At 42.4% G+C, this 12072-nt stretch overlaps 1 protein-coding gene across 2 annotated transcripts; it reads right to left on the reverse strand.

Moving 5' to 3' along the window:
* Positions 1-1490: 1490 nt before the first annotated feature.
* Positions 1491-7725, reverse strand: LOC109893335 (receptor activity-modifying protein 1). 2 transcript variants are annotated; one of them, XM_020486514.2, is made up of 6 exons: positions 7305-7725; positions 6393-6455; positions 5994-6044; positions 3855-3893; positions 3434-3605; positions 1491-3171 (listed from the first exon to the last, which is right to left on the reverse strand). In XM_020486514.2, exons 1-6 carry the CDS (start codon positions 7369-7371, stop codon positions 2922-2924), a joined length of 642 nt encoding a protein of 213 aa, XP_020342103.1. In that variant the 5' UTR covers positions 7372-7725; the 3' UTR covers positions 1491-2921. The 2 variants fall into 2 exon arrangements, with proteins under 2 accessions (XP_020342103.1, XP_020342104.1); XM_020486515.2 differs by lacking the exons at positions 5994-6044; positions 6393-6455; positions 7305-7725 and adding an exon at positions 4213-5954.
* Between the last annotated feature and the right edge of the window lie 4347 nt (positions 7726-12072).

A 12072-nucleotide genomic window follows, 5' to 3' on the forward strand; every position in this document is an offset into this window, starting at 1 on the left:
ACGCCATATGGAATGGTCCGTGGCAACAGTCTCGAGGAAGGCAGGGTTTACCCCACACTTATTTAGTGAGGTCTTCAAGGGATCCTTTAGAGTGCTTTTTCTGCCCGGTGCGGCGGCCCAGTTGTAGCTGTCTGTGGAGCATCTTTCCCGAAGGCGATCCTCTAGCATCCGGATGGCGAGGCCGAGTTATCATAGCTGCTGGTGGGTGATGGACGCCTCAATGCTCCTGCTCCGGTCCTGCCAGGTCAAACGCGTTGGAGTCATTTTATGTGAAAGGACTCCAGTTGTTTTAAATGTCGACTGAAGACTGTCCGTGTTTCACATCCATAAAGGACTGTAGATACACACACTGCCTGGTAGACTGCAACATCGGTGTCTAGGTGCAGGTTTCTGTTGTTAAAAACGTCTTCCAAGGTATTTAAAGTGTGGTACGATGGCAAGTGAGGAGTCTTGAGAAGGAGAATGCTTGTGGTTCAGGTGGAGGATCAGATGACCTGACAATGGACCCCTGTTTTTGGGATGTTAACAGACAGCCCCATTCTGCTGTATTCTCTCACAGCTGCTGTGAGGGTGGCTTGTAGAGCTTCTAGGCTATGAGCGCAATCGTTCTCCAAAGCTGAAGCTCGTGTCTCTTTAATGACCCCTACAACCACTGACACAACCACACACCTCACAATGGCTTGGTGTTGGAGCAAAAACCTGAGCAAAGGCAAAAGGAGGAGAGGTGGGAAGCCAGCAGCTGAAGTATATATCTCTATGTATTACGAGATCTCTGCATATCGGGTCCTTGCAGAAACATGGGAAGCTCTAACTGGCTGGTCCTGCATGGTAAGGTGTGCTATGACCATACGCATATAGTTCACAGAATGGACATACAGTATGCCCTCTGACCATGGGAGTGTCCATTCTAGGAATTCAAATTCTATGATTCGAACCCACTGGGACCTGAAGAGTGACACTGGAGGTGGGTGAGGTCACTAGGAAGGCTGGGGTGAGGATGACCTGACTTCTAGAGAGGAAGAGGGCCATCAAACACACTTTCCCACCCCACCCAGCCTGACTTGTCTATGCCAGCTAAGGGTGTGGATTACACAGCTGCTGTCACTTCTTCCTTAGAGAGGAGACCTCACACCGAAACACACCAGCTATGTTATGTGAGTAAAACAGCTTGAATGGACTCTTGTAGGACTGCAATAAAGAATGGTGGAAATACCACCCATGCAGTCACAAGACAGGGTAAATACCTTTTATTTATTTTATCTACAAGAGTGCCCTATATGGTGAAGGGCAAAGGGTCTATTTAGATTTCACAATAACACCCATCTCTGCACTGGGTCTAAATGAGTAAAAACTTGATGGATCATCCATGGCGTTATCAGCTGTGCATTCCATTAAGGCAGGGGGTTTAAACCAATTAGATCCAGTTCGGAGACTTCACAAAAATACAATATCTACTTCTACAATCCATTTCCGTAGCGTTCAAAACAAAGTCAAGTGATTAGGCCTTTGGCTTTAATATATTTAATTGCAAAATAAAATTATATACAGTACATTGTGTAAGGAAAGAGGCTATGCATTGACTAAGACTCACACCCCTCTCACAGACAGTACAAAGTCCAGGACGTCTTATGTCCAGAGTAAGAGCAGAAATACAATACATAAGCATACATATTTCTTTGTTTCTGAAACTGAATGCAACTCAATGCTTTCAGTGTCATTCACGACAGCATAATAAAAAATGAGACAAACAGTTCGTACACCGTTTAAGTAGAGGAGAGATAGACATGAGTTTTTCCTTCTGTCTTCAGTCAGTGCTCACTGCTACACTGAGCCGGGGGGGAGACTAAATGTTTGTCGTCTTTTGATCTAATGCTTGATTCAACTCTCAGGCATGCGTCGACTGGCTCATCATGGGCGACAGTGGGGGCCGTCATTGTCAAGAGGGAGAGAGAGAGAGAGAGGTTGAGGCGCTGGGCCCTTAATGCTGGGAAATAGACAATTCCTGGAAACAGATCTCATAGACTACATGTTGGGCGTAGGCTACCCACCCTTTGTGTCTAGTTCCTGACCCCAACACAGACTGATGCTTGGCCAACCCCCTTCATCATGGCCTTCCTACACCCACCCCGTACCACATACATTCTTAACCCTACACTCGGGGGCAAAGAGGGCTCTCCAATATACACAAAACACATTCAAGGACATGAAAGCTATCAGGTGAGAGGGTACATCACGTTTTGTTCTGTAGTTACATACAGAAATAAACATGATGGAGAACCTATATGGATAACTACACTCCAAGAAAAAACATTTTGGTTCTAGGCACAACTCTTTTGGGTTCCATGTAGAGCCCTCTGTGGAAAGGGTTCTACTTTGAACCCAAAGGGGTTCTATTAAAAGGATTCTAGGGGGTTCACATCTGGGACAAGATGGAGATGGTCATGGAATGGATTGTCAAGAATGACATAAGTCCATGAACCCTACTATCTTAAATACTTTCCTAAGGTGTGTAAGAAGTCGAAACATTTACATGGCTGTCGCCACTTTTGGTTAGAGTAGCATCGAGGAATGAGGAGAAGATGAGTTTTCAAGAAGCAACCCTGAGGATGTTGACCTGACACTCTACACAACACTGATGGACCCTTTCTTGAACCCCTGTGTCCTTGGACGATGCTCATGTGGTACAACTCATTCTGTATCAGTGCATCCAAAAAGGTCATGTGTCAGGTGTTTGGGCTGTGAGATTGTTTTGGTAGGACTCCACAGAGCTAAGCCAATCATCAGTGGGTGGAAGATGCTAAGCAGTTCTCTGTAAAATAGTTGAGTCAATGGTCCCAGTCTTGAATCCACAGGGGATGGAGAGAGTGAGTCTGAACATGGAGGTGAGGCAGGGTGGATGAGGACGGATCCAGGACGTCCTATCAGGAGCTGCCATCTCCGTTCTTGGTCTTGAGCACCACCAGGACAACCATGATGGGGATGAGGCAGATGGGGGTCATCACCAGGGCAAACACGATGCTGGGCGGGGGGTCGCTCAGCCCCTCGTTGGGACAGTCCGGGAAGAACCTGGAGTGGATGTTTACAAACTCATTCTCCACCATCCTGTTGGGCCAGGGGATCAGCAGACACTCTGCTATCTCCTCCGTGCACATGGTGAAGGTGTTATACATCCTACAGGGAGGGATACGAGGGGTACTATTAGTACAAGAGAGGGCAACATTATGTGCTCTGAAATACATTATTAAGAGTTTCATGGTATGGATTGATCATTAATGAGTGAGTTAACTCTGATTTCACTTGACTGTGTGTTGGGTTTCTCAAAACTACTGTTTGAACTAAGCATGTGATAATGCAAGACCAATGGCATGATAAGTTGGATCAGAAACAAATTAAACAGAACAATAAGTGGATTCAAATAAGCATTTAGGCCTACCTCTTCACATTGTTCCAGTTGCACCAGTCTGTGTTGTTTAATAACTCCATGCCACCTACAAAAGGACTGTAGCAGGTTTCCTTAAATAAGGTCGCGTAGCACTCCGTCCTTGTGTGAAAATACACACAAATTTCACAGTATTCTTCACAATTAACATACTTATTCCCACAACCTGTACAATAAGAGAGAGAATACTGTAAGTTAGAAAATCAGTTCTTTAAAATTATGCAATTGTCAAAAATGAATCCTTAAAATAAGGGATTAGAAGAATGTCTAGAAGATTCATGGTTACACATTATTACTAACACGTCCCAGTCTGACCTTATGTTGATTTAACAGCAAGCAGAAGCAGCAGTGTCACCTCTGATTTAACACTATTAAATAGCCTACATGTAGAGTCAGAAAGGTAATAATGGCCCACCTAATCCACGGGAGAGTCCTCTATCTTCGAGGCTAACGCCTGAGAAGAGAAAAGGACAATACATTTGTAGACATTTGACTGGTCAATGGTTGTAATCACAACAGAAATGTCTGTTAAAAACGGCCTCTCAAACAGACAGACTGAACAGCTGTGTCATTCAACATCTTTTTTTAAAGAATGATCAAATCTTCTAGAAAAGTTTTTCAAATGACCAATGTAACATTTAAGATCCCAATCAAAACGAAGCATGCAATGAATGTTATTTTTACTGCCGCACATCGTGTCAGCAAATCATTCTGAATGTCCAGCAACGCGAGACGTGCGTTCGCTGCCGCCCGGGCCGAGCCCACACACTCACCAGAAAGAACAGAGAGGAGCACCGCAAAGAAAACAAGCGCTCCCTTCATGTCAGAGAACGTGAACATAGGAGAGTTTCCCCTACTGACTGACGACCATCTAGACTGAGCCTGAACTTCTAACACCGAGTCCTGCAAGGCATAACAGGAAACTAGATAGGGGTGGAAGCAGCTAGACACGGCATTACCCTCGGTTACCAGATGTCAGATCGGTGTTACCCGCGGTTAGGTTACCAGATGTTCCTCGGGGATCTGTCTGTCTGCCCTGCGCCTTGGCAGCAAGCTCTTACCCTCTCCAGTGCATTTCTTTAGGACTGTCTTGCCTTTTAAAGGGGTGGAGGCTCAAAAGACTGTCCTCTCTCTCTCTCTCTCTCTCTCAAATAAAAGGGAGCACACCCAAGTTGGGCTGGACTCACATCTGAAACCCCTTTACTCTTTAACTCTAGTTGGGCTTTTTAGTCTCCATTTCTCACAGTCAAAGGCCTGGCTGACTTGCAGCTTGTGATTTATTTGCCTTGAGGGCTGCCTCTGCCAAATCGGAAACATAAGTAAACATTTAGGACCGGGGCGTTTAGGGTGGATGTAATCATGACTACGCACGGTGTGCTGTGCAGACGGCTGTGGATTCATATCTGGGTTAATGTGATTGTATCTGGAAGACGTTATTAGAGTCAGCCAGCTGTTTGCAAAGACCTACTCTCTATTTGCCCCACAGCCACAGGCAAGTAATGCAAATCTCCAACTCAATAGGACTTTCAGCATTCACACAATAGGATAAGCCTGGGAATATGGGTGGACTCCTCCTGGATCTTTATTTAGTACCTTGAGCCATGTGGAGCTGCATGACTGTTACCTCAAGAGACTACTGTCTCTGTTTCATACTGCTCTTCAAAGACAACGCATTAGACCACTTCTTCATCATCACTAAAACGATTATTCATACCTCAAGCTCCTTATCAAAAAGGACGTTTTTCAAAATAAGTCTTTGTCGATTACTGGGATGAAATAATAACATTTAAAGTGACTTTAAAAAGATTTAGAGGATGTATTCTCAGGACAATCTATGCTACACAATGTGGTTGGGCCCCTGAACACCATCTGTTCGCTGAGCAACGGTTTTGATTTAGTAATGACATCAGGAAATGTGTCTTTTCAGCAGAGGAGGAGCTCAGAGTTGGGTGAGTTGGAGGGGAGCGGAGAGAGAGAAAAGGGAAATCATAGGGTGAGGAACAGTGAAGGGGGACTAGCTGCTCCAAAGTTCCAGTTGTTTCACAACTCTAGAGTTCTTGTTTATAACACAGCCATCACATGGGGCGAATGGTTAACAAATACAGGAAGTGCAGACCAGGTGGGGGGGCTGCCTGTAACTAGGCTTCAGTTAACCTTTGACCCCAGACAATTACGGGCCTTATGTCAGCTGCTGCTAACCCCACAATGGTGGGGACCTCCCCACAGGTTTGTCTTGGCTTCACGGTATGCTAGAAGCCTGTCTTTTTTTATTTTTTTAAGAGGTTGGCCAGTTCTGTTCTGAACCCATGTGTTATACAGTGCATGTCCAACAGAGTCCCCCATGGATTCAAATATAATTTCACATCAAAGCGTTGCTCGATGACGAAGGACAAATCTCGATGGTAATGTTTGTTTCGAACGTTAATGGGGTGCTACACCATTACAAACATTACCAACATAATCCATCTGTGATCATTATGTTGTGTAATACCAATATTGTGAAATAGGTGTTAAATTGTTGCCTAAAAAGTGTTCAATTAATCTGGTAACTTACCGTGGTGTTGGTAGTTTGCATATGTTGTTGAGTCATGCCATGAAGTGAAACCTAATTGATGAGAATAACATACTGTTTAATCAATGTATTCATCAGTACATTTACATTATAGTCATTTAGCAGACACTCTTCTCCAGAGCAACATACAGTAGTGAGTGCATACATTTTCATACTTTTTTGTACAGGTCCCCTGTTGAAATAAAACCAACAACCCTGGCGTTGCAAGAGCCATGCTCTACAAACTGAGCCACACGGGACCCCAATGGGACCCCCATCAAAGTGAAGACAGTCTAACAAAAAAACATTTGTTGTTGTTCCCTTGGTATTGAACACTAGTTGACATAGATGAGTTGTGTTAGTTGACGTAGAGACCACGAGAAGAGGACAACTGTTAGTTACCTGGTGTGGTAGCTTGTGGCGCCTCATAATGTCCTATCAGGCCAGCTGCTGTGGAGCTCAGTGCTACAGGGACAGACACAAAACAGGGACAATGTCACCGGAGAGTTCTTGACAGAAAAGTGTGCACTCACATTCTCACACGTGCACAGTCAGCGAAATAAACAAAGACAAACACAAGCAAGTAGAAATACAGAAATTAGTAGACAGATGTGTATTATTTTTTTTACATATAGAAGACTGATGAACATATAGGAGAGACAGGAAGAGAGGAGTGGGAAAGAGAAACAAATGAAGAGAGAGCTGGTCAGTGGCTGGGAGTGTATCCTCCCTTTGTTCTCTGAATAAAGTCTGAAACAGTTCAGCCATTTCCTCAAACACAAACTATTTCATTTAGTCTTTGAATCATTTTTTGTTGTTGTTTTTTTGTAGTGTGATCTGGTCTGGGAAATTGAGTCTAAAGCTGAGGTGTTCCTTATTAAACCGTTATTGTGACATTGTGTTCCGTGAAGACCGTGATTATCTCAATCACATATCTTGTGTATTTGTTGGTAAAAAAACAGATCATATAAATTAGAACAACAATCTGCTTATAATCTTCAAGAAAGACACCAGATCCATAACATCATCATACCTATATTTAACCTCTGCTTCTTCAACATTGGAGCATGAAAATGTTTTTAACAAATCAAAATCACTAGTTTAGGCAACTTAAAACAAGAATCGAATATTAGATCTGCCAAGCTCTTACTACAATCCCTTACTTCACCGTGAGCTTCTAAGCATTCCACTTACTGTAAGAGGTGAAATCTAGGGCAATATTTTACATACTTTTTTTCTCAGTAGTTCAACATACTTCTCCCTACCTCTGGCCGTCTTTACATACATATAGTACTCTGTAAATCATCTACTTACCCCAGAGAAGAAGAGGCAGAAAGGAGAAAGAAGAAGAAGACATGGGAGACGGATTAGGGGCTTTCATTTCTGCCTGACACTGCTCTGTTCCTCTTCCCTGGTGGACCCAGATTACATATCTCAACCTTTCTGCAGGAAAGCTCTATAAAACAACAGGAAGCTCTCGTTTCCTAGGATGGGCGGCTTGGGCGGGTTCCCACAATGGGACAGACAGCCCCAGACAAGGGGAGAGCTACTGTAGCCCACTACCACTTACAATACAATCCATCTCTCTCCTATTCTCTTTCTCTCCTTCTCACTCAACTGCTCTCTTTCTTTCTTTTTCTCGCTCTCTCCCTCTCCCTCACACTCCTTTTCCTAGTTTCTCTCTCTCTGTCTCTCTACTTCAATGCTTCCTCACACTCTATTAGACGTTCAGTTTGGAAGGAAGACATCTGTACCAGCAGTCACTGAAGGTTTTCGTTTTGAAAATAGACTGCTGACTAGCTGATGACCCTGTAGCCTTTCTCACTTGCTCAAATCCTGTGAGTAAACTGATTTTCAGACTAATATGTGTTCCAATACACTGTAAAACCATTTTTGTTCTATATGTGTTGATTAAACTTAAAAATTCTCACAGCAACTAGCTGCAATACAATTTCCAGTTTGCTCAACATTTGGGCATATTATCGACGACGTTGAAATGCCGGTTGGAGCATAATTAGAGTGTGCGACTGTCTTTATTTTTACATATTAGCCAAACCAACATAAATTCTCAAGTTGAATTGTATGTTCACTCAACTTTCAATTTTAGGTTGAGGGAACATACAATTCAACTTGAGAATTAATTTAGGTTCAGCTACAATAATATGTCCAAATGTTGAGCAAACTAGAAATCACATTGCAGCTGAACTATTTAAGCTGAACCAGTGTAGCGAATTCAGGCATAGCACCGACCAGGACACAACCCTGGTCCAACAACTGTCATACCAACACCTTAGCAGTTACACCAAGATATCCGAAGTTGGGTGAACTATAATATAGATGATTGTTAAACTATGGAAAAGGGTTTTGTTATTGACAGATGACAGTTATATTTCTTGTTTTGGTTGAGTAAAGTATGTTAATGATATAGAGTCCCCTTTGACTCCTTTCCAGTTTCAGTCATGTTTCAATTAATGGGTCAGACAGTGGATTATTTTAAATCACCACTGACCAGATAAACAGGCAAAATATTTTCAATAATGGTTTGAGCAAATTGACAAACTTTTTTTTTGCTATATGTGGTTTAAAGCATCATATTTCAGCCTCTGAAGTAAATGGTTTAGTTGTAAACTGGTCCCTCAAATTCATCTGACATTGACCTAAAATCCTTGGGTTAGAGTAGTATCATGTCAGCTCAATAATTTGACCAATTCCAAGCCCAGCCAGAATGGATATGTACGCTCCAGGGACATTTTTCTGAGTTGCATTCTTTACACAAATATCTTTCTTTGAAACACAAAAATACAGCCTGCTAGACTTCAGCTGTCAAAAAGGTGTGGGTGTCTATTCATATAGACTGGATATACACTGAGTGTACAAAACAGGTGAATCCAGGTGAAGGCTATGATCTCTTATTGATGTCACTTATTAAATCCACTTCAATCAGTGTAGATGAACGGGGTATGAGTGGGGTATGGTGGTATGTGCCAGGTGCACTGGTTTGAGTGTGTCAAGAACTGCAACGCTGCTGGGTTTTTCATGCTCAATAGTTTCCTGTGTGCATCAAGAACGGTCCCCCAAAGAAGAACATCCAGCCAACTTCACACAACTGTGGGAAACATTGGAATCAACATGGGCCAGCATCCCTGTGGAACACTTTCAACAACTTGCAGAGTCCATGCCTCAACAAATTGAGGCTGTTGTGAGGGCAAAAGGGGGTGCAACTCATTATTAGGAAGGTGTTCCTAATATTTTGTACACTCAGTGTAGCTTGCTTGAAGTGGAAAACTATAAACTTTTCAAAGGCTGAAATGGATAGCTTCATCATGCTCTTTGACAACACAAACTGTCAATATTTGTTTTTGATGCTATTCTGTTATGTCTCAAGGCTAGAGCTCCTTGTGAGAAACAGACGGAGCTGAATCAAGTTTGTAAGGAAACTTATATCAACTTCACTTTGTTTGTAGGGAAACGTTTATTAACTTAACACTAACAGTGAAGTGTACATAAGTCAAATATGGTTTGGGTTTTCTGTCACTGTCAGCACAAGGTATGTGGGGGAGGTCCCAGCTGGTGATGAGAGGAGATATGTTTTTGTGTTTCTGTATTTATTATGTGAAGTAATGGCTGATGACAAATCTCTCCCCCCAGCAGTAGTTCTGTGGAATGTCTCACCCCCTGCAAGGCTGTCATTGGCATATCCACAGAGCTGCAGTAGTACATTGAGACACTTCTGGGCCCTCCAGTACACACAAAGAATGACGCATTCATGATGCATTCATCCACGTCACTGATGTACTGTCTGCCTCAGCTGGGACTGAGCTTGCTAGGACTCTGGGCCAAAATTACTTCCACATTTCAACACCGATCAATGATTTGTTTTTCTCTTTACAGCTGATTGAATAAACCTCCAACGTTTAAGGACTTGAGTACATTAGCTAATCTGAATCTGCAGAGCCATCAAGGGATAATGCAACACATATCATCTGTACTATTGGTGCTATCATAGAATTTCCACCATAAACTCAGCTACACTTCCTCTCTCTCTAGCTGATCAGCTTCCACCAAACGATTCCATTGGGAGGCTCAAATCAATGTTCAATGGGCTACAAGACACAAGCATATTTTGAGGAATGCTGAAAAACGCTTAGCTCAGCACCTCAATCAGAGAATGATTTGAGATGATTAATAACCGTGTAGTGTATTTCGCCATCTGCACCGATAGGCCTCTGAACTGATCCATCTCCACTCTGCACATCTGACCATATAAAACCCTCTTTCCAGGTGCCAAGAGTTACACACACCGTTTGCATAGAGCACAATTAAGAACTTTCCGCTGATAAGGGCCTCGCTCTCAAGCATATCTTCCTGCTTTCTCATGTTGGCGATTGTTTCACAGTCTGGGATAAACTCCTCACGGCCCAGGTCAAGCACCAATGTGGATGTGCCAGGAAAGAGAGAGAGCGGGCAGAGAAAAACTCACCGTAAGAAGAGCACTGTAGGTGACACACTGAAATAGCCTTACTGTCTGCAGTGTCAGAGTTACAGATCAGGGGCTGTATGTATCAAGCATCTCAGAGTAGGAGTGCTGATCTAGGATCTAAAAGGTAAATCAGCGCTCCTACTCTGAGATGCTTAATGGCCCCAGGAATACACCGCCAGTAACTATGAGTGAGAATCAGAACTAATTGTACACAAAAAATGATTCCATTGTAGGTGGCCTGGACATACTGTGCTAAATGTGAATCAATGATCAATAAAGGATCAGTTATGCCCGATGATACACAGTAAAGACTGAGCATATGGTTTACGTCAAAAGACAGCAACTAGACGCGTTTTGAAGATTATTTCATTACTTAATCACTCTTTTATTCTGGTTTGCCTGGTGTTTTGAAGATTATTTCATTACTTAATCACTCTTTTATTCTGGTTTGCCTGGTGTTTTGAAGATGATTTCATTACTTAATCACTATTTTATTCTGGTTGGGCCTGGTGTTTTGAAGTGGATTATGTTATCCTTTTCCATCCTGTTGCTTGTCATTCGGCCCACCCCTGTTTTATCACTTACACTATCACCCAATGGCCTGATCATAAACTCGCCGTAGACTTGTCATTCTACACCCTGGAAGAAATGTAGGCCTAATGTAGTGATATTGGTACAACTAATATAATGGAGAACTTAAATAAAAGTAGCCCTACAGTGCCATCTTGTGTATGGGGAAAAAAAGAGCAGGGTTCACATTCACCAGCAGTTTTGTTCGTTTTCACTCCTACCTCCACAGTACTTAATTTATAAAGCATCATGATGTAATATGTATCTATTAACTGTTTCTATGGTATTTATGAACACTCTATAATAGATTATGCTTTGCATAGAGTCTTTTCTGTCTCTCCTCCGGACAGTTATTTGCCATTTAATATAAACAGACATAGTGTATCATAAAAAGCAGTACGTCTCTAATGGTAGGCCAGGCTACTGTTCAATGAGCACTGACTGTTGAACACAGCTAACATTGGCCTGGCCGGGCCGCTGGGTTGTCTGTGTTACTGGATCAGGCGATTTCTCCTTCCTCTGAGAATCACGTGACTATGAGTAGTGTGCCACAGCCCCAGCTCGCACTGCACACCCGCCCCCGGAGAGAAGGAAAACAACATGCGCTAGACTAGAGGCTGGAGGCTTCCTCTTCCATGAATGACTGAGGAACAATACTCATTGATAACATATGTTTACTCTTACCCCTGTATAAATGTGTATGACATGTATACATTAATTATGGAAAAATACAACAGTACCTTACCAATATACAGTATGAGAGCAAAGGTTATTGGTGATGAACGAATGATGTTACTATACCCTTCCCAAATACATCACCTGACACTCATATTAAAATGCATTACATCCATATAGGTATAGGCATTTGTTCTATTGAACTTTAAAAAAATATATATCTCATTATATGAACAAATAATAAACATATTAAACATCATCATTATGACTACCTATCAACTGTACCATTTTCATAAATTAGTATTATCCACTAGTTATTAGTAGCCTATTGTAGCTTAGTCGCCTATGTAATAGTTG

This window comes from Oncorhynchus kisutch, linkage group LG6, assembly GCF_002021735.2.
Source record: "Oncorhynchus kisutch isolate 150728-3 linkage group LG6, Okis_V2, whole genome shotgun sequence".
Lineage (NCBI taxonomy): Eukaryota > Metazoa > Chordata > Actinopteri > Salmoniformes > Salmonidae > Oncorhynchus > Oncorhynchus kisutch.

Coding starts and splice junctions, on each gene's coding strand:
- LOC109893335 (XM_020486514.2), bottom strand. CDS start 7,371: ATGAAAGCCCCTAATCCGTCTCCCATGTCTTCTTCTTCTTTCTCCTTT. Junction 6,456..7,304: donor TCTGCCTCTTCTTCTCTGGG/GTAAGTAGATGA, acceptor CTGTCCCTGTAG/CACTGAGCTCCACAGCAGCT. Junction 3,894..5,993: donor TGCAAACTACCAACACCACG/GTAAGTTACCAG, acceptor TTCTCTTCTCAG/GCGTTAGCCTCGAAGATAGA.